At 48.9% G+C, this 24526-nt stretch overlaps 2 protein-coding genes across 8 annotated transcripts in view; one reads left to right on the top strand and one right to left on the bottom strand.

Moving 5' to 3' along the window:
- Positions 1–24526, bottom strand: part of Ift140 (intraflagellar transport 140) — an 83417-nt gene that overhangs the window by 17617 nt on the left and 41274 nt on the right. The window contains exon 19 of one of the 7 annotated variants that reach the window (XM_006523406.4): positions 1619–1857. The exons of 4 other annotated variants lie outside the window; for them this stretch is intronic. In XM_006523406.4, the coding sequence (XP_006523469.1) occupies positions 1782–1857 (76 nt within the window). In that variant the 3' untranslated portion in view covers positions 1619–1781. Of the gene's footprint in view, positions 1–1618; positions 1858–21480; positions 22220–24526 lie in introns of those variants that run through there. 2 more of the 7 variants (XM_006523408.4, XM_006523407.4) reach the window with 2 other exon arrangements.
- Tmem204 (transmembrane protein 204) lies at positions 769–24181 on the top strand. Its single transcript, NM_001001183.1, has 3 exons — positions 769–1619; positions 11519–11674; positions 23410–24181. Exons 1-3 carry the CDS (start codon positions 1340–1342, stop codon positions 23652–23654), a joined length of 681 nt encoding a protein of 226 aa, NP_001001183.1. The 5' UTR covers positions 769–1339; the 3' UTR covers positions 23655–24181.

Here is a 24526-nt window from a genome sequence, read left to right as displayed (position 1 = left end):
AAGGTTCCCCTTCCTTGTAAGGTCTGAGTACACTTGCTCCCTTGAGGTGAATGGATCTCTGTCAGCAGATGGTGGCCTGCCTCAGGTGCCTCTACACCTTACTCTGTCCTGCCATTAGTTCCACATGTTGTGGTGACCCCCAACCATAAAATTAGTTTGTTGCTATTTCACAACTGTAATTTTGCTATTGTTATGAATTCTAATGCAAATATCTGTGTTTTCTGATGGTCTCAGGTGACCCGTGTAAAAGGGTCATTTGACCCCCAAAGAGGTCATGACCTACAGACTGAGAACCACTGCTTTAGACATTGGGGATTCACAGCACCTATCATGCCTTAGGCAATGGATGGATGGATGGATGGATGGATGGATGGACACCTAGTCCCTGAGGATTCTGCCTGCCCGTGCTGTCTGCAGCATCCCCTGGTCCGGGACCTAGCACAGCTGGCTAGGTTTGACGGCAACAGGTAAGAAGATGAGTGTCCTGGCTGGCATCCCTGACTATTCCTATGGGACAGGAAGATGGGGAGGGGCAGCCAGTGGTGGGCTGGAGCAGGCCTCTGAAGTCTCCCCAGGCCTTTCCCATCAGGAAGCACATCCTGTTAGTGTCTGGCTCTGTGGCAGGGCTGCTATTTGTTGCAGTTGGCTACGCCCTCCTGCTCACCAAAAACAGCCTCAAAAACAACCATTTCCTCTCTGCTGAGAGACAGGGAAACGGGAGCTCACACACATACGCGCATACACATGCTTCCTTGTGGCAGGCGTTCTGCTTTTCAGGACCTGCCATTTGTGGCAGAGATACCAAGACGGGATACATAGCAGAGAGGTGGCCAAACCCACACTGCGTCCACAACCCTGTTCCTCCATCAGACTGGCTCCCACAGCCCGTTCTGAGGCGCGTAACCTGGCTGATTCCCACGCTGTGCCTGCCTCCCGAGTTGCTGTCCATTTTCCACTGCTGTAGGCAAGAGGCACTGTGGACACAGCCTCCCTGGCCTCTGTTCCAAAGAAGACGACCCACTTACAACTCTGGATTCTCGCTGGTGCAGCCAGTGCCCCAGATTTCTCCCTGGAATGGGTCTTGGGGAGACCAGCTTCAGCACAGGCTTGTCCCTGCTCCAGGCTCAAGAGGCAGGCTAAGACAGGGCTGTGAGTAGCTCTCTTGGACCCGTCCCATGGGCGACATCCTCCTGTGCCGGGCTGGAGCTGCCGCATAGCTTCCCAAGGATGAGTGCTGATGTCCTCTAGCCACCCCTAGCAGCATCTTGGCTTTCTCTGGATGCACAGCGGCTGACTGGGACTTGGAACTCTCCGAGATAGACAGTCCTGGAAGTCAGAGATGACTCTCCAGAAGCTTGTGGCCACCGCTGTGCTGGTGGCCCTGGTCTCCCTCATCCTCAACAACGCAGCAGCCTTCACCCCCAATTGGGTGTACCAGACGCTGGAGGACGGACGCAAGCGGAGTGTGGGGCTGTGGAAGTCTTGCTGGCTGGTGGACAGGGGTAAGGGAGTCACAAGCCCTGGGACTCGAACTGGGCAGGTGGACACCCATGACTGTGAGGTTCTAGGATGGGGCTCGGAATCAGCAGGTTTCCAGGAGTCCCGAGGCACCGTCAAACGTAAGTCTTGTTATTTTTCTGTCACCTTCCAGTGGTTAGGTGAGGGGAGGTTGTGTCCGTCCATGCTGAGGGTGGCAGCAGGGAACCTGCACCTCCTGCCCACCCTGACAAGCAACGCTACAGAGCTCCACTGTTCAGCTTAGACTCTGTCTGTGGCTTCCTTCACAAGAAGTCACTCCCGTGGCTGGAGGCTCCTTCTCTGCCATTACATGTGGCTGAAGGATGAAAGATGGGTATCCTAATCAAAGCAAGTCATTTTTCCTTGGTTAGAAAGAAATATTACTTAATAAGGAAAACAAGAAGTGTGAGAACATGTGGCTGAGTTCTGTCTTAACGGCTGAGGTGGTCAGGGCCTTTCGGACAGTGCAGGAGACTCTGGCTGGGATGTCCGGGAGACCAGAGGAGGCACAGAGCAGCAAAGGGCAGAGTGTTACCTCCCTGACGCCCATGGTGGCCTTTTCCTTTCCCAGCTCTCTTGTTCTGGGGTCTATGCACTACCCTGGGAGTTGGAAACGTCTCTTTAAATAGCATGCACTGTTTGAGAGTACGAGAATAAAGGGCCTCATAAATATGAGGATGCAATCTAAAATCGACACATCTGCTGACATGTGAGTTCTTTCCTGGTAATGACCCCCTAAAGCAGACAAGAGGGTCTGTCTAACAAGTACCCAGTCTCCTACAAACTGCCTTGGAGGCTACAGGTCAGATGGCGGCTGTCGGGAGATGACGCTGGTCTTTAGAAAGCATGCGACGTAGGTGAACATCTGTTCAGTGTAAGGGGACTTCCTGGAAATCCTGAGCAATGTGCCCAGTGCAACCACCTCAGCCCTGGTCATGACTGACACAGGGCTTGCCGACAAGGCAGGGGAACACCACCCGCCTCTTGCGAGCAGAGGCACCCAAGCTTACCACGGGACAGCTCGGCCTCTTTCCTTGGGTCTTGACAGGCAGGGAGCCCTTTATTGAGAAGATCAAAGATGAATGCACTCTGAGGAGCTAGATGCCTTGTGGGAGGCCAAGGGTCTCAATGTGGGTCTCTGTCATGTGTCCATGGAGAGCTCTCCCTGTGCATCCTATGACCATTCTGCCTAAGCAGGAGAGCTAGTAACCTCAAGGCTTCCCTAAGCTTCTCATATGGGCTGTGGTTTGCCCAGTCCTAGAAGCCTCAGGTCTTCTGGGGTGGGGCCAGGTATAGGCAGGAGCTCCTACCTAGTGCCTCTCATTAGGCTCTGAGAATAGCCAATTCCAGACCCAGCCCACTCCAGGCCATAAAGATTCTGAGGAGGCCAACCATGCCTTGTGATATGTGCACACTCCTGCCTCCTTTCCCCGCTTTTTGTGCTCTATCAGGTCATCCCAGGAACATCTTGTGTAGACATCTGTTCTTCCCACTCTGCACCTCCAGAGGTCAGGCCAATAGAACGAATAGGGCCCCTATACCTTCCTCCTTGTCCACATCTAAGTGGCAGCATGGCAGCCTCAGCTGCGCCTGCCCTGAGTACCCCTCATCTTCCCCCTTACCTGTGCCTAAGGTTCCCACCTATGTGAGCCTGCTGCTCTGCATAAGATCCCTAGACAATTTAAAGTAGTTTCCTAAGAGTGGCTGGTGGGAGATGACTATAATCGTAGCCCTCAGGTGCTCATCCAGGCTGGTTTGGGATACACAGTGAGACCCCTGTCTCAAAGAGAGAAAAAAACCCTCCTTTTGTAATTAATATGGCCTTGAAAGGTAGCTCATCCTCAATGAATCTGAACAGCAACTGTTGTTCAAACAACAGAAAAATCAGAGACACTTCTTGATAATAAGTAACAGGAGGAAAGTCTGGAAAACAGGCTGGATGGGTAATTCTGGTTGCTAACACATTCTAACACACATTGAGACTGAAACGAAGTAGAACAAAGCAGCCATAAGTCAGCATTTCCTGAGGGAAGCTGGTCCCTAACCCCCTGGCTTGGGACAGGGCTGCTTGGCTGTGTGCCCGGGAGCCTGGGGGCAGGGCTGCCGCTGGTCTCTTCCTCTCCTCTGCACGAGCTTCGCTCCCATCTGTGCCAACCACTCATCTCAGCTCACAACCTTGCTCTCCGTGGGACACAGAAAACAGCAACCCCAGCCGGTGATTCCTGATACCCTCATCCGTGTGCACGTGCATTCCCAGCCCGCAGACCACCTGCTACCTGTGACCAGCCTTGAGACTCTCAGGCAGGACCTTACCGGGTAACTCATTAATTCTGCCATCTAGACAGATGGCACTGGGGTAACATCCTTCATGCCTGAGCAATGACACTGTACAAAGCCCTCCAGTGCACATCACGGGCCTATCAGGCTTGTCTGTGGCACACAGGATTATGTGGCTTGCTCACAATTTCATTACGTGAAGCAGCCTGGGGCATTGGAGCAACACTACAAGACAGGCCACTTTTAGCCTTTCCAGGCATCACTGGTGGGGCCATGTGTCACGGGCACCTCCTGCTAGCTCTGAGCTGTCAGTTCTGGCTTGTAGAACACACGGAGTTAGAATCACTGGTGCTTTTGGCTGCAAACATACACGGGACCTGCCTGAGATGCGGACTGAGCACATGGGCCATTCTGTGAGATTCTGAACTCTGGTCTAACGGCTCTGTGCTCCCAGATGTCTTGAGAGCACTGGATAGGAACATGGTTCATCCATGTCAGGCCTTTGCCATATCATACTGGGGCCTCCCCAAGAGAGTCATGGGGATTTTTCTACCAGTCAGCCGTTCTGTTATGTGCTGCCCAGGTAGACTCTACCTTTAGAGAAACTGGGAGCTAGAGACCAGGGATTTACTTGGCTAGTTAAGCCTAGGGTTAGCCTTACTCTCTGGTGCTCACTTTCCCTGGCTCCCTTTTACAGCTTGTGTTCTTGATCGGGGATCTACAGTCTTTTGTCTGAACTTAGGCAGCACATGAATAATGAACATAAGGTTGAACCCTGGCTCAGATCAGCTGGACCTCCATGCTACCCAGGGAGATCCCTCACCTCCTGCTTCTAGGCAGTCCCCAAGCATCTCCACAAACCCTTCCACCATGCAGGACATCAAGGCAGGCTGGCTGGCTGGACACCTGGACAGACAGACGGTTTGCTTAGATATAGTTATGCCATGCTCTGAGACATCTTGGGCTGTGTATACAGGCAAGTACAACAGATGACATGCCAGATGGTGGCCCTGTGGCTGGAGGTTAGTGTCATGGAAGAGTGTTTCTGTCCCATAGGGTGGGGCTCTGGAGCACGCTGTGTGATTCAAGGGGATCTAATTCAGGCAGGGAGTGGGTGAGTTTACCGAGTTGGTCATGGCGTATGGTAGAGCTCTGAGAACTCAACCTGCTAAGAAGATAGGAGTGGGGAGGACAGAGGACAAGATGGGCCAGCAGTCAGTCTGCACTCTCTTCCTGGCTCCATGAGCCACTGCACAGCTTGTGCAAGCCACTTGGGTCTTTCTCTTTGCAAACAGCTCTGTCATTTATTTAGTTAGCTCTTTTCCTAGCCTTCAACATCACATGAAGCTCAGGATGCGTATGTGCTGTTCCTGTACTGCCTTCAACATCACATTTCCACACCTTTCCAATCCTACTGGGCTTGAAAGCAGCAGAGTCTCTGGGTGCAGCTTCTTAAACTGCAGGTCATGTTCTCAGAGGGAGTTGCATGGGGCAGGGTTTGGGAGGCCATCACAAGAAATCTGGCAATTGTAAAAGTTTCTGAATCAACAATACTCTGAATGTTCAACAATGTTCAAAGTTGATTCAGAATCAATTTGGCTAATGAACTTGAAGTGTCCAGGGTAGGGCTCACCTGTGTTGTTCGTACATCACTACAGCCTTGGCCCTGAACTCACAATGTGTGCACGTGGCACTTTCTCATGCTTTCTCGCCACACAGTGTCAGGGCTGCTGCCTCAACCACCTCAGCTCTGATTTGAAACTTGGGACACTATGAAGGGTCATGCTTTCACGACTAAGCTTCTTGCTCTTACAGAAGCATAATTGTTTAGTAACAAATAACAAAGATTTAAGGATTTTTCCTCCCATCATCCTCCAGCAGGCATGGATCAGATTGGTCTGTCTTTGGAATTATTATGGTAATTGATTCTTTTCCGTTTTTCTTTCTGAGACAAGGTCTCACTCTATAGTCTTGGCTGGTCTGGAGCTTGCTATGTAGACCAAGCAAGCCTCAAACTCAGAGACCTGGCAGCCTCCTCACCTGGAATGCTGGGATTAAAGGTGGGCATTGCTCACTGACTGTTTTTCCTTTTATAATGTTTGATTTTATTTGGAATTCAGACAGACTTTTTTAAACAGTTTCTGAGACTGCTTTAACTATACTTCTGCCATCTCACACTATGTGCACATGTGACACACCCACATGGCAGGTTCCAACTGTCTGTAACTCCAGTTCCAGGAGATCTGCAGGCAAAATGCCAATGCACATGACGTAAGAATAAATATATTATTAAAATAAAATAAAAATGTGGGGTTGTCAAGATGGCTAAGTAGGTAAAGGCATTAAGACCAAGACTGACAACCTGAGTTCGATCCCTGGACCTCGCATGGTGCTAGGAAAGAACCAGACCCTGAAAGTTGTCCTCTGATCTCTACACAATCACTGGGAAATCAACACTGTTCTACTCCCAATGAATAAATTAATGTTAGTAAATAAAAAGCTTATGAAATCAAAATCTGAAAACTGAAGGTGCGCTACATCCTATAGTATGAAATATTCAATCATGATTTGATTCTCTATCAAACACATTCATCTCACTAGTATGAAGTTTGCTTTTGTCTTTAATAAATGGTAAAATTATATCTATACCAAAATTTTAAAATGTATTTATGATTTATTGTCAGTAAATTCTTGGCTTTATTCCTATTTCACCTATACCTCAGATATGCAAAACATTTCTCAGGCAAAAAGTGGTTGTGAGGTCAGAGATGGTGGGACACACCTCTAATCTCAGTACTTGGGATCTCTGGGAGTCCAAGGCTAGCTTGATTTACATAGGGAACTCTAGGCCAGTCAGGGCTATCTAGAAAAACCCTGTTTCAATACATACATACATACATACATACATACATAAGCAAGTCAGGTGGTGTACACCTTTAATCCCAGCACTCAGGAGGCAGAAGTAGGCAGATCTCTGAGTTTAAGGACAGCCTGGTCTACCGAGCCAGCTTTGGGACAGCCAGGGCTACATAGAGAAACCCTATCTTGAAAAAACAAAAACAAACAAAAAACAAAAATAAAAATTTAAGAAGAGGGGTTGGTTATAAGTGAGAGAAGTTTAAGAAGCCATGCCATGGGCTGGAAAGGTGGCTTGGTTAAGAGCACTTGCTAATCCTCCAGAGGACCCGAGACTGACTTCCAGAACCGCCTGATGATTCACACCTCCTGCAATTCCAGAACCAGGAGAATCCCACGCCCTCTTCTGGCTTCTGTGGGCACCAGGCACACACATGGTGCACAAATATATATGTAGGTAGACACATATACATAAAATAATAAATTAAAAAAAGAAGCCCTGATATATAAGTAAAAATAAGTACGCAATGGCTAGGGAGCTGGTTCAGAGGGCCAAATGGTTACCGTGAAAGCATGAGATCCGAGTTCAGAGACTCAGCACTGTGTAAATACCAGGTGGGTGTGGTGGCCAACTCGGAGTTCAAATGCTCAGGGGTCAGAGATAGAAGAGTAAGCTGGATAGGTATGGGAGCTCTTGGTTCAAAGAGACCTCAGTATATAAGTTGGAAAGTGATCAAGGAAGATACTTCATGTCAACCTCTGGTCTCCACACACATGTACACCCCTCCCCACCTACAAGCTCCAACACGTGTAAACATGCACACCCCATATATACATATATATGTGTGTGTGTATGTATATATATATGTATATATGTGTATGTATGTGTGTGTGTACGTGTATATATATATATATATATATATATATATATATATGCAAAATAAGTAAGAAGAAAAATCTCAGCCACACCAAAAATTCTAGGATAGTTGACAGGATAGTGAAGAGTGTAGGTTGGTGCAGGTAGTCAGAAATGCCTTTCCAGCTTATAGAGGGAGCTGTGTGGAGCACACACCCTTTGCCAAATGGATAGGGTACCTTGCAGGAGCACGCAGCATTGGGCTGGACCTCCGGCTGTGTGTGGTCACTAACAGTGGCTGTAAAGGGGGGAGTTGCAACCAGAAAATCAGAAGAGGCAGCCACTGGTCTGAACCAGAGCCGCCAGGCCCTTAACAACCCCGTGCCTCAGAAAGCCACACCATTCTGTGAGTCCCACAGCTCAGGGGACATTTCAGCTGCCCCTGGAGCTCCCAGTTCCTCTGTCACTCTTCCTCCCTCTAAATCTTTTTAGAGTCTAAGAGCACACTTGCCTATTTTAAGCTGTGCCTATCTATACCTGAAGGGATATGCCTGCTTGTTTCCTACCAGGAATCTTAAGTTGCCAGACCCTAGTTCATCTTCAGATTTATCTTTTTTTTAATTTTATCTTTTTATTAGATATTTTCTTCATTTACATTTCAAATGCTATCCCGAAAGTCCCCTATACCCCCCACCCCCTCCCCGCTCCCCAACCCACCCACTCCGGCTTCCTGGCCTGGCATTGCCCCAGATTTATCTTGATTAGCATGCACACAAATGCAGGTGTGCAGACACATGCATGCCATGGTGCATGTGTGGAGAATAGAAGCTGGCTTTTGTGGGTTGGTTTTCTTCTTCTACCTTTATGTGGGCTCTGGGTATCACATTCAGGACATCAGACTTTTGTTGCAAGTGAGTTCACCTGCTCATCAACGTTGCCGGGCCCTACCTCATGCCCCTTTAAAGTGTTAGGGTCTTTAATGAAATGCATTCCGGCTGCCGTAACTAAGGACATAAATTCACAGTCACCGGAAGCAGGACCCACTGGAGGCTTTGCTGTGGGTAAAGTAGGAGAAACTACTACAGTGCCCAAGCTAGAAGATCTGGTCAGCGGCAACTGCTGCTCCAGCAGCATCTCGCTCTGGTGTGCCACCAGATCCACAGGCTGCTTGGACTGTCCAGTAAGCTTAAGATCTTATACAGCCACTGGGCTCTTCCTATATACGGGTGGTGTACATGATTCACTGGGATTAAATCTGCTTGTGCTACTCCCACACTGGAGGGGGCAAGGTGGAAAAGCTTGGGATCTGGAAGGGGCCCTGGAGTTCTAAGTGACGGGAGAGTTCTCTGCAGAGGAAGTAGCATAAAACACAATAGGAAGGCCAGGCTGATCCTTGGTGGCAGAAGTGGCACAAAACCCTTGAATGACTCCGTCATTCCACAGCCTAAATATAAACACGATCCTGTAAGGGGCATGAATCAGACAGCATCCAGCATGAAGACGGGGAAGGGCACACAGAGGCCTAGGCAGAGATGACAGTCACGTGGCAGAGCGCCCCAAGAGCAAGCCTGTGTTCAGTTCATGTGACAAGATAACTTCTCTCAAAACTGCCATAATGGTTTGAGAAAGGCCTGAAGGAAAAGGGTCACAATGTCATGGTTGCCAGTATGGGGTTTTAAGAAAGTTTTTAGCCCCGTCCCGGGAACACACTTACAATGTCAGTTTCCAAGAACAGAAAAGGGTACAGAGGCCTCTGGCCATTGGATGAGACAGCTTTCCCCTCTGAATTCTAGTCTCCAGGTCTGTACATTCTCATAGGCCTCAGCTAGATAGTCAATGAATTGAGTCTTGATTCTGTAATGCAGGGAACCTGGGAGGGTGGGGTTTCAGGGATGGGTTAGAAGGGATAGCAGAGGGACAGTGAGGTGCCCACAAGCCTAGGGCAGAGGTACCTATCATGTGCTCAGACACATGAACCCACAAGAGATGAGAGGAAAGGCAGACAGACATCAAGCCAGAGAGCTTCGAGCTAATTTGTAAATTTATATTGCATTTCAACAAACATTTAGGTCAAGCCAAACAGAGCTGCCAATATTGGCAGTAATGGTTCAAAGTTACCTTCTAGCCATTTAAAAGCCTTCTGAGGGGAAGCAGCCTGCCCCTCCCTTGGGTTGCCTTTCTCAGTCTTTGTGAGAAGTGGAACAGAAGATCTTCAGGTCTCTGTAAGTGGGGCCTTACTTGCTGGCTCACACAAAAGAGGCTCCTTAACCTGTGCATGAGCCGGCCGGCCTCCATCCTAATCTGTGCATGAGCCGGCCGGCCTCCATCCTAACCTGTGCATGAGCCGGCCGGCCTCCATCCTAACCTGTGCATGAGCCGGCCGGCCTCCATCCCTTCCCTGCCCTCAGAGGAAGCCCAACAGTAACCCTGGAGTGCAGGTTCTTCGGGGATCTTGGAAGGTTGTGCTTGTGTGTGTGTGTGTTCAGTTCTTGTGTTTCTGATGATAACATTTGTGATAAGCCAATTCTAAAAAGCAATCTTTCAAATGTGGGAAGAGGAGTGCCTCCGGTCTTCCAGGTCTGCTTTGAGCTGAGCACTGACTTATTTGCAACACATCTGTGAATCAGAACTTCCTAATTCCTGCTAGACCACAAGACACGGCAACACGAGGCTGGGCTATGGCATGTTGTTCCTGCTGTGCCCACCCCCTGGTTTCTAGCAGTTTCCACTCACAGATTTGCTGTTGATCTGGGGCAACCTGGCCTATTAATGTCAGCATTCAGTGTACCACCATTTCACAGTACACAGTAGTACACAGCTTTGGTGTGACATTTCATTTGAGGGAGAAACAAAATTCTGGGCCAGAAGTGCTCTGTCTACAGTTCACCGACCACACTCTGACTTGTCCATCTTCTGAGAACAGGGTGTGGGCAGGGAGTAAAAGTCAGGCACAAGGTTGGACCACTACTGGCTGCTGCGAGAGCAAAGGACTAGGAGATAAGTGGATGGGAGCCTGGGTTCGGCAGACTCAGTCTGGCTCCTGCTCTGTCCACTGCTAGTAGAGAACCCAAGTGAAATCTCTTAATGCTAAAGAATTAAGTCTTTTGCTCATAGGAGGGAGAGGTAATAATGGAGAGTTTTAAGCTGGGTATGGTGCTCCAGGCCTTTAATCTCATCCAACAAACAAAAAACCCAAAACTAAATAAAACCACTGTTGAGTTCTTGGTGTCTGATCAGCTAACTGGGGAACAGCAGCTGAGAACCCCTGGGGTCCATTACTAAGCAAGAAACTCTCTGTTGACAGGACTTCCCCTTCTGGCTTCACTTAGAATGTAGTACCTGAATGAAAAAGGAACATTTGTCCCATCAAGACCCAAACCAGGGGATGGGCAGGTGGCTCAGTGAGTAGAGCATTTGCTGTGCAAGGTCAGAGTGCAGATCTATGGCACCTACAGTAAGCCTGGGTGTAGTGGAGGGAGCCTTTAACCCAGCACTGGAAGGCAGAGACTGGAGGACCCCAGGAGTCCCACGCTAGCCAGTCTAGCCAAAATGATGAGATGCAGAATTGCTGAAACCCTATCTCAAAGACTAAGGTGGAGAACAGTAGAGAAGATGTTTGATCTCTGGCTGCCATGTGTACACATGCAAGCAGGTCTAACAGCTCCCTACCCCAGTACCATGGTATACACATACATACACTACACACACACAAACTCAAATCACACAGCAGAATTGCAGCCTAGGGGCGATGTGACCTTGCACTTAAGCTCAGGGGTCCTGGAGTGGCTGGTGAGAAGACACGAGGATAGCATGAAGACTCCTGAGTGGGTAAGGTGCTCACACAAAGTTCTGTTCGGAGAAGAGTCTAGCTGTTTGTATTACTTTTTCAAAGGTCCAACAGAGGCCCATGATGGAAGTGGCTATCACTGAAATGAGAGTGGGCCAGCCTGACTTGGCTCTTCCCTATGGCTCACACACTGACCACCTGCCTTCCCTTCTTTTGGCCCACAGTACAGTTTGACATGATGCGTGCCTGCAACCTGGTGGCCACAGCTGCACTTGTTGTGGGTCAGATCACCTTCATCCTTGGGCTAACGGGCCTGCCCCTGATGTCACCAGAGTCCCAGTGCTGGGAGGAGGCAATGGCTGCTGCATTCCAGCTGGCAAGTAAGTACCCAGGGCGGGAAGAGTAGCCACACTGTGGTCCCATAGAGCCGGAAGACCTGCTGGGCCCTTGTGATACCATGGAGGGAGAGCACCCCAGGGCCGTGGGCAGCTTGAGGTGCGGTTCCAGGTTCTAGCATACTCAAGTAAGCTGCTCTGCTTTGCTGAGTCTACAGAATCTGTAGCACATTTACCCTTCTGTATGTCAGTGTGCTCCTGCTGTCAATGTGATGAAGCATCTGGGGAATAGCTGGTTTATGCTGGGCAGAGATGGGAGGCAGCCTTAGCCTAGTCCCAGCCTGCCCAGCTTACAGTCACAACACAAAGTAGGGCTCTGTTTAAGTGAGGCTTCCTGGGCCCCGACCTGGGCTCAGCATAAATCCTTGCTCATGACCAGTGAGAAGCTCATGTAAGCACGAAGCCTAACCATGAATGTGTGCATCACTCCCCTCCTGGCTGCCACACAGATGCAGACCATAACCTGACTGCATGACGCTGGGTTGTCAGAGAGCACAGCTGCTTCAGCCATCCACCCACCTAGTGATCTGGGGATACTGTGTGCAGGATTAGATATGATAGAAGCAGATTTGCTGTTTGTTATTTTTGTTTATTTGCTTTGAGACAGTATCTCATTATGGAGTCCTGGCTGGCCTGGAACTCATTACGTAAGCTAGGCTTGTCTTAAACCCAGAGATCTGTCTGTCCATGCCTCCTGAGTGCTGGGATTGAAGGCATGTGCCACCACGTCTGGCTGAAATTTTGCTGTTTTTAAAGGATGAGAGTGGTGTCACCACCAGCAATGATCCACAGAATCGTGGAAGGGTTAGACTGGCGTTAGAAGTCAAAGCAGGTGTGTGACCACGACCCACCACCTCTGGTGACTGGAGTCCCACTGCTCCATCCTGTGGGCTCAGAGCTGTTAGGATCATGAACAACTAGGAGAAGTTCAAGCTTCTTGCAGCTCACGGAGGATGTCAGCTGTGTGGTCTATAGACAGAAGAGCGGCACACAGGTGCACATGAGCAGAGTGTGGGGCATTCTTTATCCACCTTTCCTTTTTGGTCTAGAATGCCAGTCATTCCTGGGGCCAGCGTCTACTCCTGACAGGGGAAACAGCAGGAAGTCTGAAGGGAATCCTTCTAGGAATAACAGATCCTGGGCCTTTATCTTCCTTGAGAAACAGTTTCCAGAATGAGGCTGACTGGTATTTATGTGCTAGAGAATGCCTGGGGGGAGTCAGGAAGCCCTGCTACCCTGAATGCTAAGAATAGTGTGGCAGAATGGTCCTGCGAAAGTCACTTCCCTGGGACCAGCAGAGGCAGGAAGGGGTAGGGGTGGGGTTTGGGAAGGTTGTGAAGTCTTTGTGGAAGGACCCAGGGCTCAGTGGCACGGGAGCTGGAACTGTATCCTGGTTCTACCAATGTGAATGTGAGCCAATCACAGAGCCAGCTGCAGTTCAGTTTACCAGCTGCAGTTTACCAGCTGCAATACAAACCAGCTGCAGTTTACCAGCTGTAATACAAGCCAGCTACAGTTTACCAGCTGCAATATGAGATTGTCTCTGTGATACCCACTGGATATGAGACATGCAGATGTGACAGGGGAGGGGGGTTGTCAATCCTGCCCCCTTCCTGCCTTCACCACTAAGAGTATAACATGGGCATGTTTATAAAAGACTCACACTTTGCCCTCTATTGATCACACATAGAAAGTAAACAGTTCTTCCCACTGAAGGAGTGGCCTCTACCATCTGAATCCATCCTCAAGAAGGAAATGGAAGATTTTGAAAGCATCATAGGAAAAGATTTAAAAAGTTTTAAAAAGGCTTGGTGCTAGCAATGCACGCTTTTAATCCCAACATTCCGAGGACAGAGGTAGGCAGATCTCTGTAGGTTCAAGGCTAGCCTGGTCTATAGAATGAGTACCAGGCCTGCCAGAGTTACATGGTGAGACCCTGTCTAAACCACCTTCCTTCCAAAAAATAACAAATAAAAGACAGCTTAGTGCCAAAAAGGAAAAGAACCATAGTTCTTTTGTTGTTTATTTTTCTTCTCACTAGTTCCTGCCTGAACTATTTCTAGTGAAAGAATCAACCTGATTGCTGCCTTTCTTACACTGACAACCTAGAGACTCTTACTTGGAATCATTAGAACTTGTGTGTGTTATGTCCAAATACTCACTGATGAAAACTCAAAATAAGGAAAACTTCCATTAACTGAAATTGAGTTGTCCTTGGCAGTCTTGGAGAGAATTTATCAGGGGCCTCCTGAAGGGGTTCTGGGTTAATACACTTCTATTTTGAATATTTCAAGGCCAGCACAACCTCTGGAAAGGTTCGACCATCTCTGTCCAAAAACTTCCCAACAGCTGGAGGCCAGTGGAAAAAGCCAGGGCAGTGAGGGTAGTGGCCCGGGGCAGTTTGGAAGCTCCTCATGCCTCCCAGGCTGCTTTGTCCCTTTGGTATCTGACTATCACTCTGACGGGTCTGTTTTGCCCAAAAAGGAAATGCATTTGGCCTGTTTAGACTGTTTCATTGACAAACAGTACAGAGAGCAGCTATGTGCCTTTCTTCTATCACACTGCTAATTTTAGAGCTGGGTTTTTTCCTGTGCTTGGGTCTGTTTTAAAGCCAGGGAGAGACTGTGGGGCGCCAGGATGTCCTGTCACAGGACGAGGAAACGCCTGCTATTACCTGTTGTCAAGCTAACCCGAGTCCCAGTGCTGGGTCGAGGTGGGTGGGTAGCGGGAAAGAAGATGCTAATGAAGAGAGGAAAGTCTGTGGAATTGACAGAGGAGGCTGAGAACCCTAGAACCCAGTAGAAGGAACAAACTGAGGGGAGGCAGCAGGCTCCCCACCTGCCTGTGCTCTCAAGTGCTATTAGCCCGACATCTCTGGGCACCAGTACCATGTTCAGCACAATCCTGAGTAAGAACTGCAGCTCTGAGGGACCCTTGCGCAGCAACATCAGGGACAGCTGTGGTAAGCTGCTCCTCTCATGGGCTGTCAGCTGTCTTGTGTGGTTTTACCCTTATAGGTTCCACCAAGTACATGCAACAGCATTTCCAATATCTGCTAAAGACTTTCCAAGCCTAATTTTGCTTTACCTAGAAACTGGAAAGATTCCTTCGTGACCCTTATACTCCATGTGCTCTCAACATTGTTCACTCAAACTCCACTCCAAATTTCCCCTGGGAAAGCAGCTGTGTTTCTGACAGGGAGACAGGTCCTAAGACAGCGAAGTGCCCACCAAAGTCCTGGGGAGACAAGGGGGGAGGTGGCTCTGGCTGTGACTCTGTTACCACCAGGCAGTTCCACATGGGCTGTCTTGCTCTGTCTGCTTTCTTCTCTCCCCATTCTCCCTTTCTTGGCTCTCTGTGGTAATTGGCACAGCACAGGTTTAAGAAGGCCAGATGTTCCCACTAGCTCCTCCCCAAGAACCAGCAGTATGATGATTGGACCATGCAGATAGAGCGCACAGAACCCTTTGAGCCCTGTGCACTCGCGTCCCCGGAAGGAAGGTCCGGAATGAGAAGCTGGCCTGAGTATTTGGTTCTGATTGTTAGGTCTGAGTGCTGTCTTTGGCCTCCCCATAGAAGTCCATGCTACGGAAGGTGCTGTGCACAGCTCCTGCTCTGCTCTGTGTGCCCTTTCTACTTATTCTGTCTCTATTTCTCCTCTTCTCTTTGCCGCACCATTTTTTTAATGGTGCTAAATAATGAGCTGAAGTTTCCCACACATTAGCAAGCACCTTACCACTGAGCTGGATTCCCAGCAGCCCTTATTTCCTTTATTATGTAGCTCAGGTTGGCCTGCAACTCACCATGTAGCACAGGTACAGGAAAAGTAGCCCTGACTAGGTGAGGGTAAGCGCTCTATAAAGGCAATGAGCTTGTGTGGCCTCTGGCTCTTCGCTGGCACCAAGCAGCACCTGGAGCAGTGTAAGGAGCTAGGGTTGGTTCACAGCTCTGCTTAGGAGGTGCCTCAGCCCTACATGGATGTTGAGGACTTCCAAATTCTTCAGGTCCCAGTACATGCCTGGAATGCCCTGTTGCCTAAGGAGCCCGCTATGAGGGCATTGCACACCGGGTCAGGCTGGAAGGGCAACACGATGCCCTTCGATGTGCCTGTGTGTCACTACCAATCCATGCAAGGGCTTATGGCATCTTCCCTGTGGAATGCCAGGCTTAGGAAGTTCTACAGTTTTGTTCTGGGAGCCAGAGAGATGGGAGCTGGAGGTCTTGGAAGAGTGAATGTGTAGTCTTGAAGGCCATGTTCCTTATCTGCATTCTCCTTTAAGAACTCCTCTTCTCTCCCATTAGCATTATAGTTTATATAGCCCATTTCCAAATCTCTTTGGACAATGGCAGTATATAGCCAACAAGCAAACCAATCGAACAAACAGCAAACAAGAAGTCCCAAGCACAGCATATGGTGCCAATTTGTCTTCCTGATGCCCAGAGATGTCCTGGGAAAGGTGGGTTGTGTAAGCTATTCCATAATTAATTACTTTACTCAAAGCTACCTTCATGGTGGAATCTAAGCCTGTCTCTTCTCCAACATGTATGTATGTATGTATGTATGTATGTATGTATGTATGTATGTATGTATGCATGGTGACTTTTGCAGCTCAGACTTTGCAAAGCTCACTGACAAAGCATTACAAACCAAGTCATGCACTATTAGACAGTGGATGTTAGCACCACCAAGACGACTTTCAACACTGGGCTCTGAGTTGTTCCTTAGTTGTTCTTGGCTCAGCCAGTTCTGAACCTGGTCAAATATTGCCAGAGGCCAGGCATGGTGGCACATACCTTTAATCCCAGCATTTGGGAGGCAGAGGCAGGCAGAGGTTAAAGGTCAGCCTGGTCTACAGAGCAAGTTCTGAGTTAGTCAGGGCTACATAGGACTCCGTCTCAAAACAAACAAAGATGCAGCCAACCTTCCCCAACAATAATAACTCCCCTTGTCCCAGACTTCCAGAGCTTCTCCTGTGTCACGAATAATGGTTTCCTTCATCCTTTCCTAGTAACTGTAAGTACTTTTGATTAGGCTTTGCTCGGTCGGGGTGATTTCCTTTTCTGTCTTCTTTATCTGGTCCTCAAGCACCACCCTGCTTGGTCCTAGGTATACCTTATCTCTCCTCCCCTTCTTCCTTACCCAACTGAGCCATTTGGGAGCAATAGAAGAACGTGATCACCCGTTCCTCAATGCTACGGATCCTTCTACTAGAAAGAACCATTTGGATAAAAAATCAGGCTCATGTCCTGTACTGCCGAGTCTCCTTACACAAGGGATTGAACACTATGATGGAAGAGGTAGAAGTCTGGTTTGCTCGTCTTCCCTTATTACACATGCTGGCTACACATGCTGGACATGCCAAGGCTGGCAGTGTCTGCAACTGACCCTTTGTCAGGATGCATCTTAGAAGCCGGTCCTGTTCCCTCTAAGGCACCAGCACTTTGCTTGCTCAATTGCCGAGGAGCACCAGAGGTCAACCCCAGTGTCTTTCCTCTGATGCCACCTGTGTGTATGTTTGATAGTCATTCCAAAAGGGAAGACTCTGTGACAGAAGCTTAGGCCCCAGGAAGAAGGCAGGAAGGAAGAAAGAGAGGAAAGGGGCGCTCTCCACTGTGCTGGAATTCACACCGCCCTCCGCTGGGCTGGCCGGAGCAGAGGAAGAGGCTGTTTGCTTTGGCAACGGGACTTCATAGAGATGGAACTGATCCCGTGTGTGCAGAACAGAGCACTCGCTGAAGCACTCACTTCCCTTCTGGAGGTTTCTGGACAGGCTGATTACATCACTGAAAATTTGGGGGAGAGAAGTCTTCAGGGGAAAGGACACGGAGGAGAAAGGGAACCTAACTTAGGGGGGATGAAAGTAGGATTTCTAAGCCAACCTTGGCCCACACTGAGGGCCTTCATCCATCCTTTCCCAAGCACAGAGGCCCCACAAGTAGAAGCTGACCTTACTTCAGAATAATGTCTGTAGTACACGATGGATGTGGCGCCTTCTCGTGGCGCCTTCTCCCAGAGGCCAGGGTCACGTGGCGATGCAGTGAGTTCACGCAGCGTCACACCTCTGCTCTCCCACGGTTTATCTGCTTTTTATTAATGACACTGAATAACGGGGTGATTTCTTCCTATCATCTCTTAGCCTATACCGTCCTATCTGTTGGTTCACGGCAGGTCTTGGATGGCAGCCAACTGTGGAGCTAGAGGATGCTAAGAGCTATCTATGCCTGTTACAATGTATCAGGCCCCCTCTTTGTAGGACTCTGCCCCTGGGCTGGCCTTGGCTCACCTAGGTCCCTTGCTCAGATTTCCTGTAGGGCTCCATATTGGGAATGGGCAGACTATTCCATTTCCCCTTTCTATATGCGTTCTAACGTGGTCAAAGCTGACTGACAACTGAACTGAAACTTAAACTGATCAATACCCAGAACGAGTGATGTGTCAACCATTTGCTTTTGTTTTTTGAGAGAGGGTCTCTCTATGTAGCCCAGGCAGGCCTGGCACTCACCTTCCCATCTCTGCCTCCCTAGCTCTGGGATTGTAGGCGGATGCTACCACAGCAATATCTAGTATGAGACTTTAGTACATAGTTATGCTTTGCTTTTTTCACAGAAAACCACCTAGACTTTCCTTTCTACTTTTTTTTTTTAATATGAAAAAGCAAGTGAAGTGCAGCCTCTGACTTTCACTCCAGTGGGAAAGGGGAGACACATGGAACTCAGCCAGCCCAGCCCCAGGCAGGCCACATGCTGCTGGGTTTCCATGACTACCGATGAACCAGGTGAAGGGCCGTCCAGCTCACTTTTCCTTTGTAAAGTGTGTATCAGTCAGGCTCCATGTTTATGTATGTGTGTGTGAGTTGGTGTGTGTGCATGCCGTATGTACTTGTTAGTGTGGCTGTGTGTGCACATGCCTGTGTGGTGCCCTGAGGTCTATATTAGTTGTCTTTCCTCATCATGCACCTTTAGTTTTGAGACAGGATCTCTCAGTGAACCTGACGCTCCTCGATTCAGCTAGAGACTAGTGACTGCCCCTTGAGCTTCAGGATCCACCGGTCCCTCCCTACCACTCCCCACTGAGGTTGGGTACAGATATGCACCACCATGCTGAGCTTCATTCATTCATTCATTCATTCATTCATTCATTCATTCACTCATTCATTTGGTCTTTTGAGATTGGGTTTCTCTGTTTTAACTCTGGCTGTCCTGGAACTCACTCTGTAGCCAGGCTGGCCTCAAACTCAGAGAGATTTGCCTGCCTCTGCCTCCCAAGTGCTGGGATTAAAGCCGTGCACTACCACTGCCCAGTTTTGTTTTGTTTTGTTTTCTAAACATAGCTTTTGTGGGGGCATCTTAATTTATGTCTTCATACTTGTATTGCAGGGTTTTGGCCAACTGAGCCATCTACCCAGCCCATATCTACAGTTTTTACTTTCCAATTTATACTTTCAGAACATAGAGGGCTCTACAAGGTCTTTTATGCACATGTCAACTTACATCTCTTTAATTAACTCATCAACGGGATGAGTGCTCTTTCATCTTCTCTGTTGTTCCTGGAAGTAGATACGTCTTCTGAAACTTTAGTTTGTGTGCATAATAAATAATATAGCTAGTTATGGAAAGGTCTGGATCCCTTTGATGGAGCTGTAAAGTCGCCATCCTGGAACAAATCATTGGCCACCTATGAGCGCCAGTGCTAATCCCTCGCATGGTCCTTGGGAATCTTAGCTGGGGGTGGCTTCAGTCTTGTGAGACTAATTCTGATCAACTTTAAGATCAAAGTAGCTGGGCAACGGTGGCACATGACTTTAATTCAAGCACTCAAGAGGCAGAGGCAGGCAGATCTCTGAGTTTAAGGCTAGCCTGGCCTGCGAGCAAATGCCAGGTCAGCCAGGGCTACACAGAGAAAACAAAAACAACAAGACAAACACAAAGCCCTACAAGGTGCCAGCCGGCTCCTCCATGGCCTTTACTCAGCAGGGGCAGCGGGGTCACAGCGGAGCTCAGGCGGGCATGCCCTTTCCTTCTTTTCCACAGGCTCACACCAGCCTATTCGGTTTCCCATTTGCTGTGATTTGCCTCAAGTTACTTAGCACACAGTTCCTGACAGTCCTTGGTACTCTGGAGCATCCTTGGTATCCTTGGATTACGGCACTCCCAGACATGGGAGATAGAAACCAAAGGAGGACACCAGGCACCGTAAGATAGCCAAGGGACAGCCACACTGAACAACTAAATCTCTCCTAACCACGAAGCAGCAGGGGCGAGCGGAAGCCAGGAGTGGCAGGGAAAGAGGTGTCAGGACAGGCAGGGCTGCCAAGCTGAGGAGCAGAGGCATCAGGAAGCCATGAAGCATTTCATGCGTGGGGAAGGCCTAAGTTTTGCTCGGTGACTGAAGAGGCGGCATCTGATGACCAATGTCCTCGGCAGTGTCAGCCAGCACTTAGAACATGGAACTGTGGAGCAGGTCACTCCTGCAAATCTAGCAGCAGAAAGTGCTTGACCCTCAATCTGTTGACATGTTTCGTCGTCGTGACACATGCATACAGAGGAGTTAAAGCAGGCATGACTCCGACATGTGGGACAAACTGACCACAAAGACTGCTCCCTCAAGGTGACCCTTCTGTGCTGGTCCAGTAACATCAGACTATTTTGACAGTTTTAGAGCCTACATATTTTCTAGAGATACAGTCGGCTGAGTGTGAACTGTTTGGAGGGACTGCCTGTATGTGCTCTTGTATGTCCTCCGGGACCACCACATCTGAGACTCTCCTCCCTTCTCTTTGCTGAAATGCAGTCCATGCTGGGCTGTCCCCTGGGGGCCCCTCTCAGAGGAGGCTCATTTGAATCATGACTACACGCTCCTGAGAGTGCAACGGTGAGCCCAGGGCCACACCACACCTTAATGAGTAGAGCAGGTCTCTCGGCCCTGCACGCGCCAAAACTTGCTGTTTTCCCCCTTGCTAACTTCCCTAGTCACATGACTGCATATTATTAGTCTTGACCAGAAGGTTCAGAATTATTCTCTCTCTCTTTTTTTTTTTTTTTTGGTTTTTCGAGACAGGGTTTCTATGTGTAGCTGTCCTGGAACTCACTCTGTAGACCAGGCTGGCCTTGAACTCAGAAATCTGCCTGCCTCTGCCTCCCGAGTGCTGGGATTAAGTGGGCCACCACTGCCCGGCCCCAGGCTAATTCTTTTAAAAATATTTTAAAATTGTGTGCACTCACTCATTAAGAGTGAGTGCAGGTACTGAAGGGGCTGAGAAGAGTGTGCTGCACCCGTTAGGGCTAGAGTGACAGGCACATGTAAGCCACCCAACATGGGTGCTAAAAACCGAAATCAGGTCCCCTGCAAGAACAGTATGCACTCAGTATCATCCAGCCATCTCTCCAGCCCCATGGAAACTTCTTGTAAGGGGTTACCCTCAGTCTCTTCCTTCTTACACACTAGGGATGCATATTGGCATATTTCTTTCTGCTTGCTTTTGCTTCCTTAGGCTTCATATCCCTCCTTGTTTACTATTTATTGTTTCAGAAGACATAAGCTAGCAACCTCTGTGTACCCAGTCTGCCTCGATTCTAATCTTTTTTCTGTTTCCGAAACAAGCATAAAAAAAATTCCTTTGGCTAGCTGGGCGTGGTGACACACACCTTTAATCCCAGCACTTGGGAGGGAGAGGCAGGCGGATTTCTGAGTTCCAGATCAGCCAGGGCTACCTATAGAAACTCTGACTCAAAAAAAAAAAAAAAAAATCAAAATCAAAATCAAAAAGAAAACAACAACAAAAGACAAAATCAGAAAGTCTTTTGGTTGATAAACATGCCCAAAGATATGAGAATAAGAGAACACAAAGTATTTCTAAATCTGTTAACAAAATATCAGCTTTACTCTACTAATATGAATGCCTATGGAATGAAGCTGTTAAAGAGAAGCCTAACTCTCCTTCACTGGTAGAGAAGTTGCCTCTAGTAGCAGGTGGAATGCAAGTGTGTGCGCGCATGTGCGTCTGTGTATATTCTAGAACTTGCTCATTAGACCAGGCCTTGAACACAAGAGATTCACCTGCCTCTATCTGTATACTCTGAGTGTCTGGATTAAAGATGTGAGCCACCACAGCCATTTTGGAATGCAAATTTAAATAGTATTTTCATGTATGAAATTTTCATGCATGAAAAATCCACAAAGTACTATAGTGACCCCGAACGTGAGTTTTAATAGCTTAGGATAAGGTAGAGGAAAGCAAACTCCATCTGTTCTCTCCTCCTGGAAGGTCCAGTGAGGATGAGGTCAGGGCCCCCACGTTTTAGAGAAGTCAAAGCTGTTGTCTTTGTCTCTCTGTCCCCTACCTTGCCTGTCTCTTGATGCTGCTCTTTGCTCTGGACTACACAGGGCCATCCTGAGTTGGAAAGCGGCGGTGGTTTTCTGAGTGAGTGGAACATTCTAAATAGACATACAGATGTCAATATGCAGGGGTATAGAGGAACCTCAGCTCCGGTAGGGGACACGGATGAACCCGAGGCGGTGGTGTTTTGCATCTGAGAAAGACAAGTAGACAGTTGGAGGAGAATGTTGCTGGGGAAGAAGTGGCTGGTCTGTGTCTTCCTCCCTCTCTCATGGCTGTTTCTGCCCTGCCCTTTTCATCTTGATCCCACAGTTGAGCTAAGGCTTGGTGAGTCCCTGCAGCTCTCTCCCAGGGCCAGCTACTGAGCAGCAGCACAGCATAGCCTCTGCTCATCAGACCTGCAAGTCTCCCAGTGCTGCCTTCTCTACCAAGCAGCTGTCCTCACACCCTAGTTGATTGACAGACTCTGGGCAGAAAAACCAAGATTTTCCCATTACTTACAATAAGAAACTAACAAGATCAAGCCCTTGCCATTGCTTAAAAGAAAGGAACTGGTGAGAGCCAGACCCGGCGCAGAACTCAGGAGAATGAAACAGGATGACAACCCAGAGTTTGAGGGCAGCCTAGGCTACACAGCGAGAGCTAGTCATGGAAAGGAAGTGGACCAACAGTCACAAAGCAGTTGGATCAGCGGGTGGCTCCTGAGTCGCCTCTCCTGCCCTGCAGTGTCAGGTGAAGGAGAGGAGGGAAGGCCCAGGAGAATAGCAGCAGCACAGCAGGGTCGGGCAGTGAGAGGGAAATGCTCTTGAGAAGCGAAAGCAAACCAAACATTACCAAAACCAGACCTGAGCCAGGCCCCAAGCTGGCCCCGGTGGCTCCGAGTGTGGGCTCTAGGTTCCCTGATGGGAGAGGGAACCTCTGTTCCCTCTGGCAGCAGAATCATGGGTACGGAAACTCTCCAACAGGGATTTAAACCAGCGGACGACAGTCTGTTTCTAGATAAATTTAAGAAATATCTATTTTTTTTCTGCTTCAAATTAACAAGCATTTATAAAAATCAGAGGTAATTCAACTCGCTTTAAGATAATGATGGCTGGTTCTGGCTGGGGCTAGGAAGGCTGCCTCCCAGGTGTGGGGACTGAGTGTAGATGGCCAGACTGTTGCCCAGGGGTTGACAGGACAGGCCTAGTTCTCCTCCTGCAGCCACTCAGATGCAAAGCCTGGCTGTAACCTCAGGTGAAAAGGCTGCAAGAGATAAGCAGGATGACAAACTAGCTCTGCCCTATCCTAGGGGGACAGTAGAAGGACAGGGGTACAGACCTGACTCCTGAGGACTCCTGCTTGTACACACACACTTCTTAACCTCTCCTCTCCTTCCTGCAGGCTTCGTGCTGGTCATCGGACTGGTGACCTTCTACAGAATTGGCCCTTACACCAACTTATCTTGGTCTTGCTACCTGAACATTGGTGCCTGCCTTCTGGCCACCCTGGCGGCTGCAATGCTCATCTGGAACATTCTTCACCGGAGGGAGGACTGCATGGCACCCCGGGTGATCGTCATCAGCCGTTCTCTCACTGCACGGTTTCGCCGTGGCTTAGATAATGACTATGTGGAGTCTCCATGCTGAGAGCACCCTTATAGGGACTTTCTCTATGAATAACCACTATAACGCTGTAGTCTAGAAATCGGTAGACTGCTCCAGGCCCTGCTTGTGCAGAGGTGTGGGGTGAGTCCGGGCTACCTATATATACATATGTATGATACTCATGTACATTTATTACGTTACATATGAATATATTATATGTCTCTGTGTCATTGTGTCATCCTACTTCTGACACGATCTTCCTTGGCCAGGCAGAGCATGGCTTCACGTCATGTGAGTTTCAAAGGTGGAGACTAGAAGCCGAGACAGGGAATGAGGCAGTATGGGCACCTTGCTCTCCACCTCCATTTGGGGTTAATTTATTCTGCATCTACTAGGATGGTATCCCCAGTGACTTTTACGAAGCAGGACATCCAGGAATCTTTTCATGAAGGGTCTGACAACCAGACCTTACCAGGTGGTACCGGTTTCATGCCAGAGTCAGGTTAAGAGCGTACGTTTTACTCCTGATTGTTTGTCTAATTTAAAATAAACACGAGCCTCTGAACTGAGCTTCTCCATCGTGTCTCTACTCTGTTCTGAGGCTTTTGTGGGATGACCCTAAAAAGGGCTAAGAAGGCCATTAAGGGCCCCGAGGAGGCACATACCCTAAGTCATGGTTGGTGCAACCCTGAAGTCCACATTCCTGCACCCTGAAAACTGGCCTGTCACAGCAGAGCAACAGCTGAGACAAAAGGATGAAGCCCACTAGCTTTCCTCAGAAAAGCCTTCATCCGCTCTCCAGCCAGGGGCCGACAGGCCAACGGACACCTCCAGAGGTCTCGGTGCTTTTGGACAGGCTGGAGCCCGCAACCTGTGGCTCCCCAGGAGGTATAGAAAGTCTGTACCTGTGGGGT

This window comes from Mus musculus, chromosome 17 (genome assembly GCF_000001635.26).
Source record: "Mus musculus strain C57BL/6J chromosome 17, GRCm38.p6 C57BL/6J".
In the NCBI taxonomy this organism is placed as follows: Eukaryota; Metazoa; Chordata; class Mammalia; order Rodentia; family Muridae; genus Mus; species Mus musculus.
Note: the sequence above shows the minus strand (reverse complement) of the source record. Positions and strands in the feature narration are given on the sequence as shown.

Coding starts and splice junctions, on each gene's coding strand:
- Tmem204 (NM_001001183.1), top strand. CDS start 1,340: ATGACTCTCCAGAAGCTTGTGGCCACCGCTGTGCTGGTGGCCCTGGTC. Junction 1,620..11,518: donor GTCCCGAGGCACCGTCAAAC/GTAAGTCTTGTT, acceptor TTTGGCCCACAG/TACAGTTTGACATGATGCGT. Junction 11,675..23,409: donor TGCTGCATTCCAGCTGGCAA/GTAAGTACCCAG, acceptor TCCTTCCTGCAG/GCTTCGTGCTGGTCATCGGA.